Here is a 24,586-nt window from a genome sequence, read left to right as displayed (position 1 = left end):
TAAGCTCATATATGAGCTTAGATGGTCATTTTTGCCAGCCTGGATGAAAAATGAAGGCTAGACAGTCTATGGATACAATATTCAGAATCAATGTTAATAGCCTACTCATGGTAAGTCAAAATTATGACTTTTCAAGATAAAATTATGACAAAGAGTCAAGATGTACTATTTTATAATCTGATTGAGTATCTCATAATTTCAACATTTTTACTTACTTACTTAATATTTCTTAATAACTTTCAATTCAATTCAATTTTATTTATAGTATTAAATCATAACAAGAGTTATCTCAAGACACTTTATAGATAGAGTAGGTCTAGACCACACTCTTTTTTACAAAGACCCAACAATTCCAATAATTCTCCCAACTTTGACTTACCATGAGTGTTTTTTATTGTTATAGTCTATCATTTTAGGGGCTATTTATCACTGCACTACTGTTCAACTGTAATGGAACTATATTCCTATGGATTGTGTTTATTTTATTTTACTTTAATACATTTTATTTTCCACTTTATTGTGTTTTTAAATGCCCTAATTTGTTTCTGCTTATGTAAAGCTCTTTTCAATTGCCTCTGTATTTGAATGGTGCTATAACCTACAAATAAACTTGTCTGACCAATGAGGCAAATGTCTGTAAGGTGGTGCAAGTGTTCACATAGGGAACAAGTGTGGTCATTGCATTCTCAGTAGTTAGAAACTTGTGCTTACAAAAACCATACAAATGACCTAAAATGGCAGTTAGGGAAACATATGGTTAGCAAGCATTTTGTGGGGTATTTATTAATGTTTTCACTTTCGATAGGTGGACTACCAGACCAACACTCTTGATTAATAATGATATGCTCCAATGAAAAAAAGAATGTCAGATAGAATGATGCTGAAGGTTCCTCCATACTGACTTTCATTGGCTTTAAATGTACAGTATCTCACAAAAGTGAGTACACCCCTCACATTTTAGTAAATATTTCATTATATCTTTTAATGGGACAACACTGAAGAAATTACACTTTGCTACAATGTAAAGTATTAAGTGTACAGCTTGTATAACAGTGTAAATGTGCTGTCACCTCAAAATAACTCAACACACAGCCATTAATGTCTAAACCGCTGGCAACAAAAGTAAGTACACCCCTATGTTAAATTCCCATAGAGGAATTTTAGATTTTTATTTTTAAAGGCCAGTTATTTCATGGATCCAGGATACTATGCATCCTGATAAAGTTCCCTTGGCCTTTGGAATTAAAATAGCCCCACATCATCACATACCCTTCACCATACCTACAGATTGGCATGGGGTACTTTCCATAAAATCATCTCTCAATGCAAATCAAACCAGCTATTAGGCTAACCGACATAAAACCATGCCTCTATGGGAATTTAACATAGGGGTGTACTCACTTTTGTTGCCAGCGGTTTAGACATTAATGGCTGTGTGTTGAGTTATTTTAAGGGGACAGCACATTTACACTGATACACAAGCTGTACACTTAATACTTTACATTGTAGCAAAGTGTAATTTCTTCGGCGTTGTCCCATTAAAAGATATAATGAATTATTTACTAAAATGTGAGGGGTGTACTCACTTTTGTGAGATACTGTATGTGATCTATCGTGACAGTTAAGGATCTTTGGCTGTAATTCTAAGACCCAGTGACCTCATACATCCCCACCCCACCAACATGGATAACATTAGAGTATTGTGTTTGTGAGGTGTATTAATAAATAATAGACTAATCCATATTTATTTTAGAAATTACCACATTTAACTGATATAAAAAACACATGTAATCAAAAACAGCAGAATGGTAAAAACACGCCTGAAAAAATAAAATGACAAGTATCCATTACATATCTGAAACAAAATATCAAGATATAAAACAGAATAATAAAAAAAAATACATCCAGAGTTTATTAGCACTTTCTTCGTAAAATATTTTGTAAAAACAGCAGACTTTATTTTGTATCTGAGCTGGAGAGAGGCAGCTGTCCAGTATGACAGATACAATATCAAGACATATTTGGACCAAATCTCATTTTGTATGCAAACACTAACAATGGTGCACTGCCTTTGTTTGATTTAGACTGGATTAGAAAAAGAATGAGTGCAAGTGGATGGATTGGACAGCAAAAACAGATAAAAATGATGCTGATGACGTACAGTTCATTTTAAGCGCAGTACATCTCAGTTAATGGGAGAGCAAAATGCACGAGAGTGGGAATTTTAATGGCAAACATCTAAGGACGTGTTAAACATTAAGTCAGGGCTGTGGTCATAGCAGATTTAATGTCCTTTCAACAGCAGTTTAGTCTCAAATCGAATATTTTCTTAAAATAAGACAGACTATAATAAAAATACAAAGCACTCTGTGCACTTGTAGACATTTTGAAATGCTTAGCATGGTAGAATTAAGTTCCCTGATACTGTTTTTACCCCTTTTATTATTTTTGATGTTTGTTTCGAGGGTAGCAATTGATGAAAGAGCATTATTTGTCCCCTCAAGAGCATTAATGTGCTAAATTTATCTTAAGATGTGAAAATGCATCAAAAATATATCTTGTATGTAATATTCGTCTTCTGGGGACCAAGTACATTCATCCAATGTCATGGATGTCAGACCAGTCGTTTTTTCCCCAGACTTTTTAAACCCTTCATTTCTTGACTGGATATGCACATTGTGTTATGTATGATTACAGCTCACAGTCATATTGCCCAGCACAGATTACACTCCTGTTTTCCCTGTGTTTTCCAAATGTTTCAGGTCCAGACAATCATGATTTTGTTTTATTCTTCAGACCGTGCTGACCTGTGCAGGAAGTGTGCGAGAGCTCAGAGCTTACAGCTGAGAGGGTCGAGGTCTGTGGGTCATTTTTTGGGACTGTTGTAGTGTCCCAGAGGCGAGCCCTGAACGTAGGTGAGGATGGCGCTCTGCAGGTAGCTGGCTCTGTTGGCTTCGTCTTCCCTCATCCTCTGGATCTCCGCCTCTTTCAGCCGCAGCTTCTCCAGCATGGAAGACATCTCACTCTCTTTGTCGAGGAGCACCTCTCTGTGGTTACTGCTTAGTACTGCAGGGCAGCAAGCCACAGGGGGAGAAAGGTATGAAAGACAGGACTACAGAAAATATTTCATTTTTTAAATATGACAATATTTGACCTGGTTACAGGACTCAAACATTTCAGATTACTGGTTGACCTGGGTAGGCTGGTACACATGTGAAACCTTTTGCTGTATATCTTGTGGCACATGATGCTAACGGTATCAATACATTTCTTAAGAAAAATGTATCTGAACTGGGATTACTGACACAAACAAAGTGTTATGATATCAGTATAGGTCTTTCAGGAAGTTATGTGGTTAGTTTTAATAAGGGTCAGAACTGATATGACATATATGACATGGTGGGGGGTGTTTGTGTGATGTTGATTTAACCCAGGCCAAATGGCAGGTGTGGAGATTGATTGAGGAATTGATTCAGGAAGCAGAGGCGGAGGCTTGGAGCGGACGGCTTGAGACTCTCCGCCCCAGTAATCACTACCACACAGAGAACACCTTTTGAAGACGACGACGCTGAAAGACTGCTCTTGTTTTCCCACACCACTACTTTTGTAAATACACCTTTTAAAATCTGAACTACACACAAAGGAGCTGGCTGGCGGAGAAGCCAACGCAAGGCGCTGGAGCTGTTCAGAACACACAAGCAGGCTGTCCCTCCTGATGACCAACGCCAGCAGGCCCGGCTCCAGAACACGGAGCGCGAAACGACACAGCGGCTGGGTGAGTCAGTTTAACACAGCACAACCACTCTTAGGTAGGAACATATACACTCATCCAGGCCAGCTTAGTCTCATTCTCGCGTTAAACGCAACACGCAGGGAGAGGAGACAATACCATTAATTTTACGAGCTAGGTTAGCTTTTAGTAGCTGTGTGTCTTTAGTATATGAGTCCAGGTTAGCTTAGCTGTGTAACACCCTTTCTTCACAACCAAGCAGTACTCCATGCAGACTGCATTGTGATTGAAATAGGAAGCTAATTGACTTGTTACAATGTACTCTCTTTTGCACACGGAAAATAAAGACTTGTGTCAAGTGATAACAGTGGGGTGCACCTTTAATCTCTCTCTCCAGAGCACTGATCTTCTCTTTGAGTCCTCCCTGTGCCGTTCTTTCTGCCTGTAAATGTCCAATCTGCTCCAGCAGTTCCACCTTCACCCGGCTTACTTCAGCCACCTTCTCCTGGTCCTTAGCGGACAGGTCCTGCAACAACACACAACCTGTTACACACCCACATCATTTGGCTGACAACAAACAAACAAACACCTTCATTTATCCCTTCTGGAGGCTCGTCAGATGGACGAGGCCACTGTACAGCAGCCATGAGTATCTGTTGGGGATTATCCCAGCATGCATTGAGTAAGAGATGTGGTTAACCTTAGACAGTTGGAAGTCTATCATAGAGTTGCAAAGTGGCAGTGGTGGAAGAAGTTTTCAGATCCTTTACTCGAGTAAAAATGCTAATACCACACTGTAAAAATACTCTGTTACAAGTAAAAGTCCTGCACTGAAAATGTTACTTAAGTAAAAGTATGTAAGTATCATCAGGAAAATGTAAAGTGTTAAAAGTAAAAGTACTCAATGCAGAAAAATGATAGAAACTGGAAATGATCCAAACAGTTCTGTTAATCGACTAAATGTTTAATCGGCTAAGTGTACTTTATATTTTTATTGTTGGGTAGTTTCATTTATAATAAAAAATGTGTTTTGTGTGCAAAAATCTAAATTTTTAAAGTAACTAGTAACTAAAGCTGTCAGATGAATGTAGTGGACTAAAAAGTACAATATTTCTCTCTGAAATGTAGTGGAGTAGAAGTAGAAAGTACCTAAAATGTATACTTAAGTACAGTACTTGAGTAAATGTACTTAGTTACATTCCACCACTGCAAAGTGGAATGAGTTATTTTGGGTGTCCAGCATCTGTCGGCAGCACAAACAGGTTGTGAACACAACATTAACATAACATATCACCTTTTGAGTTGATATGGTGAACTTGTTAGCAAAACAGTTGCTTAGTTACACATCCAGCAGTTACAGAGTAACATTATCATTATGAGTGGTGTTTGTGTAAGTCCAATATTCAGAGCTTTTTCTCAGAAAACGCTGCTATGAGAGCGGTGAGAGTGAACCAAAACAAAATGTTATGACTATAACTTCTGTTCCCCGAAGGACAAGATACAACACATACTGTAAAGTATGTATGTGTATGTGTGTGTGTGTGTGTGTGTGTGTGTGTGTGTGTATGTATGTATGTAATATAGGGTTGCACGACATAAGGAAAATATGCGATAATGTTGTTGAATATCGCAATGACGATATTACCTGCGACAGATATAACGTGTACTCAATTCTGCAGCTTTAAGTACAACTCTAAAATACAACAATTGCTAGTTGAATTTAAAACACCACTGGTCAAGGCATCACTAAAAAAGAATGAGTTACATTTTAAAATGCAGTTTTCTACTGTCTTTCGCGATATGTCTCAGCCTTTTGCGATGTGTGTATTGCGCCAGTTAATCTTGCGATGACGATAACAAAACAACAATGGGTTGCGTAAGTGTAGTAAACCAATATTGTCTGATATATAATCATCAGATATTTTGTTTTTAAACTCTCAAGTATCAATATTGGTATCAGCCTTCAAAATCCCATATCATTGGGTCTATAGTGGACATTTGAACCATGACACAGGGTTGACTGAGCTGTAGCGTAACCAGTAGTCTCTCATCGCAAGACCTTCCTCCACAGTGAGGGACATCCGGCGGAACCTCCGATGGCACCAGAGCAATCCCCTAAATGAAACGTCGTGGATATAGACTATTTAACCAGGACACGACACAGCCACACTTAGTGGACCGGAGGGCTTCCTGACCTGCTGGAGCTCCTCCGTCCTGCGCCGCATTGCGTTTATCTCGCTGCCCTGCTGGCTGTTCTTGGCCTGCAGCTCCGAGATGGTCTGTTTCTGCTGGGAGCAGTGGAGCTGGACCTCCTGGAGGTTGGAACGCACCGAGCGAAGCTTCTCCTCCAGGCCCGACACAAGCTCCTGCTGCTCAGAGGAAATAAAGTAGAAAGTGAGAACGATGGAGAAACCGAGAACAACTGACTTTAAAAACAATGAAATGTGAGGGTGAGGGAGAAAAGCATTCTGTAAGGCAATGTCTCAAATACCTACAAATTAATTTTATGAAATTATTATTTATTTTATTTGCCTCTCCTTTTCCAGGTTCTTTTATAAAAACCATACTTTGTCTGACTGTTATCTAGTCTTAACAAGGACTGTCATCTGTCATGTGCTAGTGTACAGTATAATACAAATAATAAAATGTATTCAACATTAATCTATTGTTATATTGTTCAGTAAACCCCAATAAAATCCAATAAGGGATTTAAAGGGATTTGATAACTGGATTTGAATTTGATGAAATGCAATGGAACCCCATCCCTACTTGTGGCACTATTGAGGCTTAGATTGTAGCTCATTTGTACGTCGCTTAGGAAAAAAGACATCATAAATATAAATGTAGTAAAATCTTAATAACTGATCAATGATGCTGATTTTTAAACTCACCTCCTCCAGACGCACTTGAGCTCGCACTCTTCCCAGTTCCTCCTCTGCCTGGGCCCTCTCTGTCACACACGCTGCTTTAGCTTTACTCAGCTCCTACAACACATGGACATTATTACATGGCATTACATTAAGAGCACAGGTAGACTGGAGATTCCAGCAGTGCTTCCTACACACTGTGCTGAAGGAATAATAATTAATTTCAGTGCAACTTCATTCCGTAGAAAGGATCCCAAAATACAGGGATACTGTGTTGGAGGACAGTAGGTTGGGAAGATGTTAATCTTACCCTGTCCACCAACTGTACCTTTCCACCTACACTGTATTCATTTCACAATATTCATAACATTCAACCCCAGCTTTTCCTGAGTGGGAAGTGGGAAATTCCCAGCTTGGAAAAAGAAGCCACCTTGTGGATTTGAATAACCAAATTGTCTGGAAAAATACAGTTAGGGTAAGCAATAACTTCCCTTTTCAATAAATACAGGCCCCACTCAGTTTATGGCAATACACCTCAGCTGCCTTTAGAGATTTTATATAAAGACAAAAAAGTTCACGTAGACGTCAGAGTGTCTGGTGCTGGTATTGGTTCATAGTTCAGTGTCTGATTTCAACCACTGACGGTCCTTTCACAACATGAGATGGATGTGCCGTACATTATCAGGACACCTGTGGCTTCTAGAAAATCAGAGATGCACCCACTTTTAACTGTCACACATTTCATCACCCACACACTTTCACTGTTAAATTGAATGCATTATAGAGGTGGACGAATAATTTCTTTGTCATCATGTATTTGTTTTTTTTGTGGTTTTTGTGGTTTGTTTGTTTGTTTTGTCAATGTATATGTCACCATTATGTGTACCTTTTTAATGTTTAGTGAATGAGTGCTGTATGACTGCTGGCTGTCTCTATGTTAGTCCTATGTTACCTGCCTAGGGACTGCAGGTGAAAAGTAGTTATTCTTACTAATTCTGGCATATTTACATGGTGTTTTTATACAACAATGTTCATAAATATGCATGGTCCCTATCAAATAAACCAATAAAAAAAAAAAAAAAACCTAATTATAAATCCCACAGTAATGGTGTGTACATTCTATCATTCACTGTGATAGAGAGTGGTGATCGTGGTGAGCTCGTTTGTCTTTGTTAGATGTGTGTTACTGAAAAGCAGTAGATTCCTTAACACAATGGGACATTTCTGGCTAAATAAAGGATAAATTAAAAAATTAAAAAAACGTCTTTCTTCAACTTCTGGAATGTTTTCTTTACTATAAACAATCTTCAACTGTATCAGAAACAACATCAGTCACATAGTGCTGGGCGGTATGACCAAAACTTTGTGTCACGGTATTGTTTAAGATTACGTCGGTTTCACGTTTTTGCATGACTGGGGCTTATTATAGATTTATAGTGGCCTATACTGTCAGAAGAACAATATAATGAATATAAAAAAATGCCGTTCTGCGGAGCGTTGAATTGAACAGAATTGTTTGTGTGTCCCAAATTGTTGTGTGCCATGGTGCTCTGCCCTGTTAAAGAAAGTGAGTTGTGGGTTATTAATTGTTGTGTTAAAAGTTATAACTGTAAGTAAGAAGGGTATGCAGTTAATCTTGGTCTCTCCATACACTACACTCACAGCCTGCCCTACGCAGCGAACAATATTATATATTTTGCAGACCATAACAATACCTGATCTGTTATTAGCAGTTACTTTGTTGACTTAATGTGTTATGTGTTACATTGTGTTTTTATCTTTTAAACACAGACACTCTAGCTCGGACCTCTTCCAGCTGTATCCGCTGTCCCTCCAGCTTGAAGATGCGTTCCTGCAGAGCCCTCTCGCTCTCTTCTAGATGTCGATTCATATGCTCCACCTGTGAAGAAATTTGAACTTTTAGTATTTCATCTAGTCTAGTCATCTATCTAGTAGCCTACACATAATATATATACAGTGCTGGAAGAGTACTTTACTTTACTTGAGTAAAAGTACTAATACCACACTGTAAAAATACTCTGTTACAAGTAAAAGTCCTGCATTGAAAATGTTACAAAGTCTGTAAGTATTATCAGGAAAATGTATTTAAAGTATTAAAAGTAATTTAGAAAACAATTCGTTTTTAGAAATGTCTTGTGATATATTGTCCCTAGAAGTGTATTATTCAACTTTTGTTTTTGTTAAAGAAGGAAAAGAAAATCACAATATTCAATACTATTAACACTAGAATTACAATAAATGAAAACCGCAATACAAATTGAATCTGCACCAATGTATCGTGAAAGAATCGAATCCGGACAAAAGCATATTGTCCCAGCCCTAGTACTTGAGTTAATGTACTTAGTTACATTCCACCACTGTTTACTGTATACTGTATATAGAGCACCTCTTTCTGGCGGAGAGTGTCCATGTCCTGCAGGGCTTGCTTGGACCTTCGCTTCTCCATTTCCAGACGGTCTGAGAGAGGGGGACATACAGGAAATCTCTGCTGGCTTTTATGTGAAATAATCTTATGTATCTGTAAATAGGAACATATATGTATGTGTGTGTGTGTGTGTGTGTGTGTGTGTGTGTGTGTGTGTGTTCTGTGAGTGTGTGTTACCTTCTGCCTGTGTGAGCTGCAGCTTGAGCTCTGCCGTGCTATTGGTCAGCTCCTGCTTCAGCTCAAAGATCTGCTGCTGCTGAGACTTGCACCTTCGCTCCTTCTCCTCCACCTAAGACACACACGACAATTAGGCTCACATCTAATAATAAACAACATGTGCATAATGCAACTTTAGTCTGTGTGTGTGTGTGTGTGTGTGTGTGTGTGTGTGTGTGTGTTGCTCAGCGTTGGCATTTAAATTTGTTTGCAAATCATCAAGACATAAATGTACACCGTTCTGAACAGAGACTGCTCTTACTTTATTCATGAGCTGGGCGTTGGTTTCTATCAGGCTTTGGATCTCTCGGAGGAGTTTGCCTTCTCTGTGAGCACTGTCCTACAGGATGGAAACACATGAGGTACTTTCATTAGTGAGAGCAATATCTCAATAAGCATAAATGATTTTGCGTTTGTGAACTTGTTTGTGTTACTGTTTAGCAGAACTGATTGTTCAGATTACAGAGCAGACTGTAGTAGGAAACAGACACCAGTCATTGTAGTTTTTTGGACCACTGAACTTTGACTTGATCTTTTTCTGTCAGTGAGGATTCTACATGATTTTTCCATGGCAACGCTGTATACTGTTAACAAAAAGATGTTCTTCTTGGCATCGCAAAGTTGATTTTAGCCACAGCACAAGTCCATATGTGAATTGAAGATATAAAATGAGTCAATTTGTGAATTAATTGTAGAATAGCATTTAATAGTTGATTTGTATTTAATAATATATAGGCCTACTGTATATATTTTTAGGATTTATCTCAGTAACACTTATTTCATAATGTCACTTTTCAGGACAGTGGTGTTGTCACTGCCCTTTTACCCTTTAGCGGGCATTCACACAGCCTGCTTCGGCCGTCAGACAGTGAGGCATTTTGAATGGGGGTAGTGCGTTTAGTCTGCGGCGGGGTTCACCAGAAATGCCTTTTTCCACCTCAAAAACATTCTCTGCTGCCGAAACCTTGATCCATGCCTTTTTTACTTCCAGAATTGATTACTCCACTAGCATTCTATATGGCTCATCATCCAATGTCCTTAAAGCAGCCATATTATGCTCATTTTCAGGTTCATAATTGTATTTTAAGGTTGTACCAGAATAAGTTTACATGGTTTAATTTTCAAAAAACACCATATTTGTGTTGTACTGCAGTGCTCTCTCTCACTGCTGCAGATCCTCTTTTCAGCTGGTCTCTGTTTTAGCTACAGAGTGAGACCTCTTTTCTTCTTCTTCTTCTTCTGTACTATCTTTGATTGCACTGCACATGCCCAGTAGCTCAGATGTAGATCATGTCAGCTAGCTAGCTCCATAGACAGTAAAAGAAAGGCTGTTTCTACAACTTCGGTCAGTTACAAGGCAGGATTAGCTGGGAGACTTCTAAATGAGGGCGCACATGTAAGTAGTTCTTTTGTAGATTATGGTGAACTTGTGTGTGTTGTAGTAGTGCTTTGCTATTGAGAACGAGGTAGCATGCTAGCATTAGCATGCTAGCGTTAGCCATAGCGTTAGCATGCTAACGCTACGAGCTAATGGTTGCGGTTAGCCTGCTCGTTTCGGCTTGTGACGTCACAAGCCGTGCCGATTTTGAACAGCTCACCCAGAGACTGAAGGCAGGACACATTCAGAAACCGTATCTCACTCTAAACAGTATGGATGGATTTTTTTGAAAGTTTGTATGTGTGTGGAAGCACCAGAGACACAACATAACACCCCAAATCCCAGAAAAAGTGATTTTTTCATAATATGGGCACTTTAATAAACTTCAATACATCCATAACTCTGCTGCTCGTCTGCTCACCCGTTCACGCTCCTGTGACCACATCACTCCGGTCCTCCAGAACCTCCACTGGCTCCCTGTCCCACAACGAATACAATTCAAAGTCCTTCTCCTCACTCACAAAGCCCTCCACAACCAGGCCCCCTCCTATCTCACCGACCTGCTTCACCACCACCCTCCTTCCCGCCTCTGATGCTAACCTCCTGTCTCCACCAATCATGACCAAGCGCCGGACCTGGGGCAACAGAGCCTTCTCTATAGCTGCCCCCTCCCTCTGGAACTCTGTCCCCAAACACATCCGCGACTGCACCAATCTGGCCATGTTCAAATCACATGTCAAAACTCACCTTTTTAGAGCTACTTTTAATGTTTAATAATGGGTGTATTGTAATGAGTGAATTCTCATAGTATGTGTATTTCCTTTTAAAAACTTTGTAAAGTGTCTTTGAGTGTTAAAAAAGCGCTATATAAATAAAATGCATTATTATTATTATTATTATTATTATTATTGCAGCAGGGGGGACACGCAAAAAAAACGCAGCAGGCCTGCGGCGAAAGGTTGAGACCTACTCAACATTTGGAGAAACTCAACCCCACGTCAAGCATGTAACCGGAGATCAGACTTGTCTGTGTATTTTGAGGCGGTAAGAGTCCCGTACAGGAACAGGAAACATCACTGCCTCTATCGCTGCCACAAGAAAGTTATAAAACACCATGTGAAAGCTCACATGAGCTAGCTATAGGCTGAATCACATATGGAAAATGTAAGCCAAGCTAACATCTTTTAAAACTTTTTCCTGTATACATCACTAGGGCTGTCCTTTATTAAATAAATTTGTATTTGACTAAAACTCAGACGATTTTGTCAACTAATCCAGAGATCTTCAACAGGGGGTCCATGGCCCCTAGGGGGGTCCTCAGAGTTAGTACAACAGGGCCGCTAAATTAGGTTAAAACATTTTTTTTTTTTTTTAAACCAACCAGAGTGTCATCTCCCATTCCCTTTAAAAGCCAGGTGTGTTTGGACCTTGGAGAATTGCTATTATGATGGAGGATTTACACTGTAATATTTTTATTTGTAATCTTCTGCATGTGTGTGTGCTGCTGTGCGTCCCTGTGTGTGTAACAAGCATAGCGTGCGCGTGCTGTGCACGAGCCTAGGAGGATTTTACTAATTTGCTGTTAAAATAACAATGAAATGCTGCGTTATTGACTTTAGACCAGGTTTTTCTTGGTCAATGGCACGATCACTTCCCGCTGCCTCAAGATAGCAATACTCCCAGAATGCACCTGAACACACCTCCCTGTAAGACCAGTTAGCCCAGAATGCACCTGAACACACCTCCCTGTAAGACCAGCACGGCCATGGGCCACAGATGGGCGCAGGTGCATTTGCTATTTAAACGCCGTGGGCGCTGGACGGGAAACTGACAACGGTGTCGGTCTTAAACTAGCAAAGACACTTGCGTTGGGCTTTGAGCTGCACTGCGCTGGGTCCAAGATAGTACCCTGAATATACACATTAAAGATAAGCTTACTACAGGTAAGGTAGCCACTATGGTAGCCATACAGTTAATCTTAAGGATTTACTGTGCTTTTCACATGTATGTTTAACGTTAAAACATGATGTATAAATAATATCCATTCAGCCCAGTTTAATATGCAACTCAATTGTATACAGTATATGTGGTAAGGAGTCCATACTACTCTCTTTCAGCTAAAGGGTCCCTGGCCCAAAAAAGGTTGAAGACCCCTAGACTAATTGATTAGTTGAGGTGATCGACAAGATCTATAAAACATCATCATGAACCATGCAAAAGCACCACGTCAAGTCTTGTGTTTCCCAGAGATATACTCATGCGTTTCTTGAAAATAAGTCATTTAGCATTAGAAAAATATTTTTTTAAATTACTAATCGACTAAAGAAATCTAAATATAGACCAAAATGACGATAATCTACTACTAGGAGGGGGTAGCCCTACGAATCATATTTGATGTGAAATGACTTGTTTTTGCAGTGTTGTCTCTCCTCATCTGTCCGTACCTCTTGCTCCTTCTTCCTCTCTCTGCTCTGTCGTTCCCTCTGTTCTTCTTTCTCAGCCTTCACTCGTGTCAGCAGCTCTCCCATGTTGTGGTTTTTCTGCTCCGAGAGGGTGAGGGCAGCCTCTGTCATCTGAAGTCTGCACAAAAATCACACCGTGTAATCAGAGTTACTGCATGTGCTTCTTAAGGCAAGGCAAGGCAGCTTTATTTATATAGCACATGTCTGCAATAGGGCAATTCAAGGTGCTTTACATATAACATTTAAGAGCAGGTAAAAACAATTACAAATATAAAAAAAGATAAAACAGGAGAATAAAAGTTACAGTGCAGTACAAGAAATGAACAGTTATTTAAAGAAAGGCAGCATCAAAAAGAAAGGTCTTCAGTGTTGCAGCAAACCTGCAGTTTTCTGGGAGTTTGTTCCAGATATGTAATGCATAAAAACTGAACACCGCTTCTCCCTGTTTAGTTCTGATTCTGGGGACAGAAAGCAGACATGTGCCAGACGACCTGACACACCTTGTGTGAACCAAGGTTCTGGGTCTTTCTGTCCCCAGAACTATTTTTTAAGGAACTACTGTAGAAGATTTCTTTAGAAGTCCAATGTTGTGTGTAGGCTTCCAACCCGGTCTAAAGACCTGTGAAGATTATTTATTATTATTAAATTATTAAAATAATCTGCTGACGTATAAAGTTACATGACAGGATGAGGGCTGCTGGTGGTTGCAGGGGTAAACGCAGTTCAGTGTACCTGCCCCTTTTTTTTTTCAAAAACACACTTGGGAAAAAATAAATAAATATATATATATATATATATATATATATATATATATATATATATATATTGTCTCACTGTGCCTAGGCCTGTAACAATTATTACATAACTGTCTAATTGTCCATTTTTTTTTTTTTACATAATCGCGGTTTCTTTGTTTGACTGCAATTAATTGCTAACATTAGCTAAGGTCCTAAGGGTTATGACTGGTAATTGTTGATTTTGTTTACATAGGCCAAATTGTTATTATACAAGTGATTATTGGTCAGACTATATCTTTTTATTATTATTTAAATTGTAAGTTGTCGGCACTTGACCCTATACACGTTCATAGCAACAATAATGACAAGGTGGGATACAGTTGGTGCCAATGTTTTATTGAAATAAAGAGGCGTTGTTTACTTCATAGGCTGTGTACCTGTGTTATTACATTATCTGGGTCACATGACAGTGATGTAATCAAAAGATGTAGCCTGGAATTCATTCAAAACTTGAATGTGTTTAAAAAAGTAATCCATGAATAAATATGTTTTTGACTGAAAGAGACAGATTTCTGAGACAGTTAATTGTGCAGCAAAATTTGGAATTGTTACAGCTACAGAAAATAAGGTTTTATTTCTGTCATTCAAAGCACCGCTGTGCTTACTCTCTTGCTTGCTCGTCCAAGACACTCGTCTGCAGCCGGCAGTTCAGTGTTAACGTTGGATGGTGTGACCTTTGCTTTCTGTCATATTTGCTGAAACTGACCCTATGTTCCAGTAGAACTACATGAAGCAGGTCATTAAAAAAAATCTGGCTCCTCTGGCTCCACCTACAGCCTTTAGTGAGATTTGCAAAAATCCACAGCTCCCTGTTCAGATGTCCAATCAGGACCAGCGTGTCAATCCCTGCTCATGCACACGCATTCATTCTCCCTTGTGGGGGGAGGGGCTTAGGAGACCGTTTTGGGCTTTAGCAGAAAGGGGATGGACTGTGAAGTTGTCGATGTTTACATGTAATGATTTTTTGCAAAATCCTGGATCTTCACAATCCTACCTACAGCACCTTTAAATGTTCTCCCCTCGTCCTAAAAAGGTCATACATCGATACTGTGTAATTCTTACTGGAGTCCTTCATACAACTTTGTGCTTGACTGAAAAATAAGTAACTAAATTATGTAACTTATATTACAAACAACACCTACGCACAGACTGTGCCCTCCTTCTTATTGTGAATAATGGAATAAGGGAAAATGAAATGCTTACTTCGCAGTGAGGGAGTTGACAGCTGACTTCCTCTCATTCAGAGCTTCCTGGAGTTGGCCTATCTGAATGGAGGTGGACCTAATCAAACAGGAAAATAGGTAAAGAGGCCATTGCCATGAGGTTATGGATACAAAATGTGATTATTTGAGGAAGATGCAGAGTAACTGTTGCACATATTACCAATATTATTACAACAACTGCCGCTTAAACGAGTTCCACATCTCCCTGGGTTTATTTCCTTTCCAGTGCAAATATAAACAGTTAAATGTCATTACCCATGGTTATGGGACACCCTTCACTCACCCGTTGGAGCGTCCCATCTCCTCCCTCTGCCTATCTATGGTATTCATCAGGCTAAGGTACTAAAAGAGAGGAGGAACAACCACAGTCACCAACACAGACTTTATCCGAAATCTGTAAAACTTAATAATAATACTTAGAATTTAAAGTGATATTCCCACCAAACTTTGGTGTGTATCAAAAAAGTTGAGTATTAAACACACCACGTGTATCTTTAAATGCAGGTTTGCTTCATTGACTGCATGGTGACTCATCGTCAGCTCATGTCAGTCAAGCTAAACTATGCTGTCATTTCTCTGGATGTTTTAAGACTTGAACCAGAGATGCTCAAAAGTATCTGCGCTTGAGTCCAAGTCATGTCTCAAGTCTTTGAGCTAGAGTCCACATATTTGCATTCAGCGCTTCTTTTGTTTTGGCCTTGTATGAAATTTTTAAAGCCAAAGTTTATGATGAAAGGCACAGCAGCTGTTTGTTGTCCTCTCTCACGTGTGGCCGTGCGCAGCAGATACGTAACGTACTGTATTTCGTGTTACGTAGGTAGGTTATATAGGTTACGCAGGGAGGGGAATAACATTCATCAGGCGACACGAGTCTCGCATCTTGAGTCTGAGTCGAGCCTGAAGTCATGCCATTAGTTTTGCAGGTATTTTACTAACCCAGCTCCAGGGAGCTTATTCCCCGGAGTCCTTATGCTTTCTCGCCTTGCAGATTTGGTTGTTCAGGTGGTTTGTTTTTCGGCTCGACGCCCTGCACTGCTACAACTATTATTTCTATTCATAGTTCTAGTATCTGTATTGTTACTGTAAGTGCCACGGTGCACCATGACAACTGCTATAATAATTGTGAATTATATTTCTGTATATCTGTACGTCATGTTGGGCTTTGAAAAACACTGATCGTCATTTTTCACCATTTTCTGACATGTTATTGACCAAATAATCAATTATTCGAGAAAATAATTGGCAGATTAATTGCCAATAAAAATAATAGTTAGTTGCAGCCCTAATCCATTTAATAGCTGTTGAGATATTTTCATCTGGATCAAAGAGGTGGACTGGAAACCTCTGCATCTCTCTGCATGGCCATGAGTGAGAAATAGTTTTTTCTTCATGCAGCCTTTATTCACCAGTGTCCTTGTTCTGTATCACAATTATTCAAGGGCGTAGATTTTGTTCAAACAATTGTGGGGACACATTATAACAGGGGGGTCTGGGGGTCCTCCTCACCGGCATTTCCATGCAACAATTTTTTTTCTGCATCTATTTTTGCTGGAATGTCGTTATTTGCGTAAGGGAAATTATCTGTATTAATTATTCTCCTGTATTGTTCACTTCATTGTTGTATCGTATTTGGGGTAGTTTTTCAAAGAACAAATCTACCTCTTGTAAAAATTGGGAGGGGGGGGGACATATCCCCTGCATACCCCTTGTAATCTACACCTATGGAATTATTTCATTCTTTGGTGTAAGGGTATGAGAGTTACCTGCCGGCCCTTCTCCTCCTTTAGTGTCTGAATCTCCTTGCTGAGGACCTGCGTCCTGCTGCGGCTCTCTCTCAGGGTGGACTGTCTGTCAGAGTTGTGTCCTGTGGTCTGCTCTGAAAGGGTTAAACAACAGGAGCAGAGGGCTAATAAGTGAAGAGAGAGAAAAATAGGTCCGGAGCAGAGGATGGTATGCATGTTAACAGGTATCACTGGGTGATAATCCGTACCACATTCAAATCAGTCGACATCTAGTCTAAATCCTTTGCGTTCCGCTTCAGGGATTGCTCCGGTGCTGCCGGAAATTCCGCAGGATGCATGTATTTTCCGTTTCCTTCTGCTTTCTTTGTGTTGGAATTTTAAATTTGGTGGATTTCTGAGGACTATGGTTAACTGCTCCTCAGATCTCTGCAGGGTAAATCCAGACAGCTAGCTAGACTATCTGTCCAATCAGAGTTTTCTCTCTCGTGACTATTTAGCAGCGGCTCCATGTGGAGTTTAGCACCGCCCATGATGATTCTGATTGGTTTAAAGAAATGCCAATAAACCAGAGCACGTTTTCCTCCCATCCCAGAATGCGTGGACTAGCCAGACCCTCCTTCAGCGCTTTGGAGGAAGGTCTGGCAAAGAGAGACTAGTCTACATCTAATGCCCCTATGCCTGTAACCATATTTTGTAACTACATTATGTATTTTTTATGTATAGGAATATTTACATTTATACAAATATGTTGTAAGATTTCCCTTTTCTATATTCAGTGCCTATGAATTTAGTGTAATATATATGAAGAGGAATATGTATAGTTATATGTTTGCGAGAAAGAGTATTGTTAGCTATACTTCCTATTAAAATTAAATCTACATCACAATAGTGTTAATACTTTCCCAGTAATGAGAGGTGTACAATTATTCAAATTGAAGCAATAGTGTTAGAGTAACAATCACTGATGGCACTTATTGCAGTAAATATTACTTCCTCTGCATATATGTATATCCAAACAAATCTATCCCACCAGCAGCTGTCCTCATGGTGTATGTCTTATATACTGAAGGATGTGATCAAATGTGTGCCAAGAAAAGCCCTCTATATTGTAATATCCAGTTGAAACCAAACAATGTGATCTCATATCCAATAACTCAGTTTATATGTATTATACAAGCTTGTATCTAAGTGATTGCATCTGTTTTGATAACATTACTTATAATCTATGCATTTAAACAAATAATACAATTTGCATGACTCCTACCACATTTAGTTGTCTTTTGGCTTCATTTTCTGGAGTCAAGGTTAGGTGATAACATTTTCTTTTCATTATTCTAGTTTGGTATAGCTTAAGATGTTTGTCAGGGTTTCACCCACTTCTAAAATACCCTGGTGAATGTACACAGCTCACAATTGTTCATTTGTAAAAGTATAAAAACAAAAACATGGTGTTTGTCCTCGTATTAACTTGCTTATGTTTAAAAATGTATGACAGTATGTGAAAATCCAGAGTTGTATGGCACAGGCTTGAAACAATATACTGTATACTGATGAACCGTCCCTTTAAGGAGGCAGACAGGATGCAGCTGCATGTTTAGCTTATTACGAGCAATGAGTAATACAGTGTAGAAAAAACTAGGGTAAATTGTACCGACACGCATGCTTAACCATGTACTTACTACACACACACACACACACACACACACACACACACACACACGTCACTAAATGTAACAATAGACACACAATTTGCCTTTTTCAGCATGAATATGCACAGTAAATTTCACGGCTTTCTGCCGATTACACCTGCACATTAAACCATTCAACAGTGTACTTTCACATACACAGACGTTTCCTCAGACAGGAGGCTTTACTCACAGTGGAGGAACTTGCATTATGTCACCAGTGAAAACTTTCAGTTTCTCCTCAATGTCCAACCTGGTTATGTGTTCTGTGGGCAAAAATCACATAAACATCATCCTGTAAAATAGAGACAAACCTTACCAAGTGCTTTGAGTGTGTCACTAGGTATGTTGTTCCCTGCCATCTCCAGCTGCACTATGCTATGGTTCTTCTGCAGAGCCTCCAACAAAGTCCTGCCACCCAGCAGACCAATGTTGTTCCACCTCAGATCTGTAAGTACAGTCAGTGAGAACAGCCAAAGTGGACCATTATTAGTCAGTCAAGCGATATACCATACACCAGAATACAGCAAGAACCTGTTCTTTACCCCTCCAACTTGTGAATTAGATTGATCATTCTGCATGTTTGTTAACCACAAACAATCTGTACAGACTACCTCTATTTAATAACTAGATTAATTTATTGACTTTTTTGTTTAATAGAACCTTTTTAGGACATCAACTACACGTAACTTATGATCAGTTTAATTGCATGCAGAAACAATCTGTGGCTTGGTGTAGTCTAGCTCAATGGATGTACATTGCTGGGATGAAGCTGTCATCCAGCGTGTCTCTAATGTGTCAGATGTCCCTCCCCTTGCGCTATCTCCACTTTCCATTTTGCAAGGGCACTGTTACCACATCCTGGGCTTAGCGCCGTCCATCGACAGTTGTGATTGGTTAAAAGAAATACAAACAAGCCAGATCTTCTTCTTTTTTTATTTTTACCTAACCCAGGATAGAGCGTTGTAGGCAGACCATACTCCAGCACTGACACAGCAATGGCGAGATAGGTCTGGCAATGTGGTTACACATTTTCTTGAAATTGCTCAGCCCTAATAACAAGCACAGCCAACTGAATTATTTCACAGTAAAATATGTGGGATCTCCCAGTACAGAGCATGTCCCACCACTGAAAAGATATTCTGACAAAAAACAAAGGGAAAACCTTGAAGCAGGGATTTTGTCACTTAATTTTCAACAGATTCTTATACACTTAGGCTACATTTACATTACTACGTTTTGGTTTTGAAGTGGAGTTTTGAGCCAAAAGCAAACTCTGTGTACTCAAGTGCTTTTAGCACCAGTAGAAGAACTAATCTCCGTTTAAACTAACATGCTCAAACCAAAATATGAACCCTCATGTAAACTGAGTATGCGCAAGCCGGGGTAAACAGGAGGCAGCATGTATACTCTGCCCGTTGCTGGTAGTTGCCATGGTAATAGTAGCTTAGTCTCAGAGAACGAGACATCATGACCCAATCAGGAGGCGAAATATCGGCGTCAGTGTCGGTCTAGGGGTGAAGTGGTCATATTTGTTTTTATTGCGTCTCACCTAGCACCTGCACAGTGGTGTTGCGTTTAAGAGCCAGAGCGAGCTCAGACGCTCCGTGGTGGTTGATCTGATTGTTGCGCAGGTCCAGCTGTGTCAGCACGCTGTTGGACGCCAAACCATCACAAAAGAGTGAGAAGGCTTCGTCCCACACTCCCAAAGCATTCCACTCCAACACCAGCCTGCAAACAGTATTCACAGGTTGTAAGCATTATGTGTTCATGGAGACATCATTCTCTGTTGCAGCAGTGTGGGGTTATGTTCGTTTTCAAGTTTATGTCCTGATCAAAAATCCTTTCTAGGAAGATAAATACGTAAGCTATTAGTTGATTCTAATAATATGCGGTAGCAGTCAACTTTGATAAGTATACAGTATCTCACAAAAGTGAGTACACCCCTCACATTTTAGTAAATATTTCATTGTATCTTTTAATGGGACAACACTGAAGAAATTACACTTTGCTCCAATGTAAAGTATTAAGTGTACAGCTTGTATAACAGTGTAAATGTGCTGTCACCTCAAAATAACTCAACACACAGCCATTAATGTCTAAACTGCTGGCAACAAAAGTGAGGACACCCCTATGTTAAATTCCCATAGAGGCAGGCAGACTTTTATTTTGAAAGGCCAGTTATTTCATGGATCCAGGATACTATGCATCCTGATAAAGTTCCCTTGGCCTTTGGAATTAAAATAGCCCCACATCATCACATGCCCTTCACCATACCTACAGATTGGCATGGTTTTATGTCGGTTAGCCTCAGAGCTGGTTTGATTTGCATTGAGAGATGATTTTATGGAAAGTACCCCATGCCAATCTGTACTAATGGTGATAACTGGCCTTTAAAAATAAAAGTCTGCCTGCCTCTATGGGAATTTAACATAGGGGTGTACTCACTTTTGTTGCCAGCGGTTTAGACATTAATGGCTGTGTGTTGAGTTATTTTGAGGGGACAGCACATTTACACTGTTATACAAGCTGTACACTTAATACTTTACATTGTAGCAAAGTGTAATTTCTTCAGTGTTGTCCTATCAAAAGATATACTGAAATATTTACTAAATGTGAGGGGTGTACTCACTTTTGTGAGATACTATATATTTTCCATTGTCCAAGCTGTGAGCCATTGGCATAAAAGCATTCACTTGAACAATAACAAGTCAGGGTGCTCAACAGCAAGGTTTTACCCAAGGGCCCCCTAACGGTTCAACAGCCATGGTTACACCACTCATGGCAGCTCAAATAAGGACTGGTGATGTGACATGTACAAGCAGAACTGACATTCTTGAGTTCTTAAATTGTAACTACCGTTTTTTTTTTTTTTTTTAACCTGGACCCTATTTCTCTATGTTTTTGTGTCTAAGTGACTGATCGGACAATCTTTGACATCGGTCCAGTATTAAGCAAGATCGCTGCACTCGGCAGTCAGCGAAACAAGCTACAATGTAAGTTAATAGGACTTGAATTGTGCAGCTTGTATTTAGTTCACAAAAGTGCTTGTTCTGACAGAAAATATATTTTCACATGAAGAGCATTGTTCTCACCTACGCAGAGTATTGTTACGTGCCAACAGCTTTCCCAACACCTCAGCCCCTGTCGATCTCAGGTTATTTCCCTGTGAACAATATTTTGCATCAACAGACTATCCAAACACTTAAAATCCATTAGGGTCTGAGAGTGTAGACAGTCTAATTTGGCAGGTGTTACCTTCAGATCCAGGACTTTTACAGTTGTGTTGCCAAACAGTCCAGTCAGAAGTACTTTGGCACCTGAGAGTCACACACAAGCATAAAAGCAGACACTTTCATACATGATGTTAACTTATTGTCATCAAATCCCATGTGCAGACAAACCAACAATGATTATTCCTCTGTGCCATAGAGCTCCATTGTTGTCCAAAAACTATTAAAAACACATCAATGAGCCACACTGTTGCACTGGTAATATGTTCCAATTTGGATTAATCCGCCACTGAAAATAGTCCCAAACATTTGCACACTTTCTTCCTGTTTGAGTAGTGTTTGTTAAAAACTACAGTGGCCAGCTGTTTTAGGCTTTTTATAAAAATGAAACTATATATTTGTAATTTTGTTTATTAGATCCAACGGGTTTGGTGCTGTGAGCAACAGACAGGGTAGGGAAATCAGATAGTATTGAGAGACAGACTAACACATTGTTGGTTTTGGTCTTGGAATTTGACCACATTGACAATTAGAAAATATATAACACTTGTTTTTCTTTAAAGTCAGACTAATTAAAATGCATTGGATGAGTTTACAGACTCAGGCAGGTTTCAGTGAACAGTCACAAGCAGTAGTATTAACTAATATTAACTGCATTGCAAAGACTGCAAAGACAAAGTAACCCAGAGTAAATGTGCATACCACCGCATCAGTGACAGTTATCGATATGGAAAATCAAAACATGCTAATTTATTTACAAGCATGTGTTTGCATTTCTATGCATGCTAATTGACTCTTGCTCTTATAGTAAGCAACGTACAATTTAATAAACCAAACTACTGTACATATAGGCTGTGTGTCAATCTTAAGACTTACACAATACACACCTTCCTCACTGAGCATGCAGTCACTGAGCACCACCTCTGTAAAGCCGGTATCATTTTGGAAGGCCCTGGCCAGCACAGAGCAGGTATCTGCAGACAGGCTGTGTCCACTCAGGTCCAGTCTGGAGCCCTGACCAGCCCTGCTCTCCTGGAGCTGAGCCACAACACTCTCCTGAGGCTCCGCACCGCCCTCCTTACACAGACGCAGGTACGCCTGCCTAAAATCCTCCATTGTGCGTCACCTGTCTCTCCTTTTCATCTGAGATGAACAATGCTGTCTTCAAGTCTTCCTTCTTTCCTCTGGGACTTGTCCTGTTGACTGGAGAAGAAAAGATTGAATTTGCAGACTAGTGGTAAAATGATTAGATGATTATTTGATCAGCAGAAAATGTACTATTTTAATAATTGAAAAATCCTTTAAGTCATTTTTTTAAAGCCAAACAGTCCCTAGTATCTTCTTAATTGTGAGGATTCATTATTTTTTAATAATAATAATAATAATTAATTAATTAATTGTGATTATAAACTGAATATCTTTGGGTTTTGGACTGTTGGTTGGACAAAAAAAGACATTTAATGACATCACCTTGGGCTTTAGTTATTCATGAAGGCCATTTCTCACGATTTTATAACAATTTGTAGACCAAAGGTTCAATAGATGTATCCAGAAAACAATCATCAGATTATTCAATATAAATTTGAATGTGCTAAATGTGCTGGTTTTGCTGTAAAGTGTCTTTGAGTACCATGTAAAGCGCTATATAACTAAAATGTATTATTATTATTAGTTATTACTAACACAGTGTTTTCTAATGAAAATTAATTTGACAGAAAACAGAAACTACCATTCTAATAGTTCCATCTGTCCAGCATCAAGTACATTAAAACTGCACCTCAAGGGAGGTCTCTCTGCTAGCCTCCTGTTTTAATCATGTACAGAGATCTACTAGCAGCTCATTACCATCAAGTGGAAGTAAGCAGAAGGACCATAGTCAAAAAGCAGTTATCAGCTGCCTTTGTGGGGCCAAAAAGCATGAAACTCTTGTGTGGCAGTCAGTGCTCCCTGATTACTGGGTTCGCCTACAGGACTAGTCTGGCTATCACCAGACCAAGCTGGGTCTACCCAGTCTACTACAGGACAGTTTCTGATTAGGAATACATGGATGCTTAATCAGTTAAAGACGTGTTAGGCACTGACAGTGTCCCGAGTCACTGTGATGGACAGATGCCCAACCCACAAGTACAGGTTCCACTTAGAAAATCTAAACAACTGGAATTGACTTGGCAAGTACTGCTCTGTGACAAGCGCCACCAAAACAGGGGCAGTTTAGAGTGCATCAGGATGAGGAAATTCAAACTTTAAGAACTGATTTGCCTGTTATGTTAGCTAGCTAGCTAGTTGGCAAAAGCATAACATTAACATGTAATAAAAAAAACTTGGCTGCTTGGTGGAATCCTATGTTTGCCGAATCAAAATATGGCTTCTATTAATTTAGAAAAGGTATTGCGTTTTATTTTTACAAGGTACGTATCTTGGTAATAAGCAAGCAATATTTGTTTTGCCAATTTTTGAATAAGAGTGTCGCGTTATCGTGTACGCGAGTCAAAGGTTCGTTCAAGACTATCAAATGGTTGCCTAACCTAATTACGGAAGTATTTATGTTTTCCTGGGAATATACGAATCGTATGTTGAAACAAAAGAACACAAACCTCAGCGACTGACGTCGCAATACAAATATCTTCGTAGCAGTTATTGTTGTTACAGACAGCACAGCTGACAGGCAAAGGAAACCAACCGACAAAGTAACTAGGAAGTGTTTTTCGGCGCAAAGCATCTTGGTCAGCGTAGTTTTTTTTAAAGCGTGAGCATTTTTCACCCATCGACTCTCTAACAATTAAAACGGCACTTAATCAACCTTAATC

The 24,586-nt window shown here is 39.4% G+C and overlaps 1 protein-coding gene across 2 annotated transcripts; it reads right to left on the bottom strand.

Moving 5' to 3' along the window:
- Window positions 1–1,893: 1,893 nt before the first annotated feature.
- On the bottom strand, window positions 1,894–24,507 carry lrrc45 (leucine rich repeat containing 45). Of its 2 annotated transcripts, XM_031323946.2 has the most exons (18): window positions 24,374–24,507; window positions 22,667–22,982; window positions 21,805–21,866; window positions 21,642–21,712; window positions 20,099–20,277; window positions 18,866–18,994; window positions 16,883–16,995; window positions 15,403–15,461; window positions 15,100–15,177; window positions 13,082–13,217; window positions 9,522–9,599; window positions 9,221–9,332; window positions 9,005–9,075; window positions 8,405–8,497; window positions 6,622–6,714; window positions 5,926–6,099; window positions 4,109–4,256; window positions 1,894–3,066 (listed from the first exon to the last, which is right to left on the bottom strand). In XM_031323946.2, exons 2-18 carry the CDS (start codon window positions 22,893–22,895, stop codon window positions 2,867–2,869), a joined length of 2,025 nt encoding a protein of 674 aa, XP_031179806.1. In that variant the 5' UTR covers window positions 22,896–22,982; window positions 24,374–24,507; the 3' UTR covers window positions 1,894–2,866. The 2 variants fall into 2 exon arrangements, with proteins under 2 accessions (XP_031179806.1, XP_031179807.1); XM_031323947.2 differs by lacking the exon at window positions 15,100–15,177.
- Between the last annotated feature and the right edge of the window lie 79 nt (window positions 24,508–24,586).

This window comes from Sander lucioperca, chromosome 22 (assembly GCF_008315115.2).
Source record: "Sander lucioperca isolate FBNREF2018 chromosome 22, SLUC_FBN_1.2, whole genome shotgun sequence".
Classification (NCBI taxonomy): domain Eukaryota; kingdom Metazoa; phylum Chordata; class Actinopteri; order Perciformes; family Percidae; genus Sander; species Sander lucioperca.
Note: the sequence above shows the minus strand (reverse complement) of the source record. Positions and strands in the feature narration are given on the sequence as shown.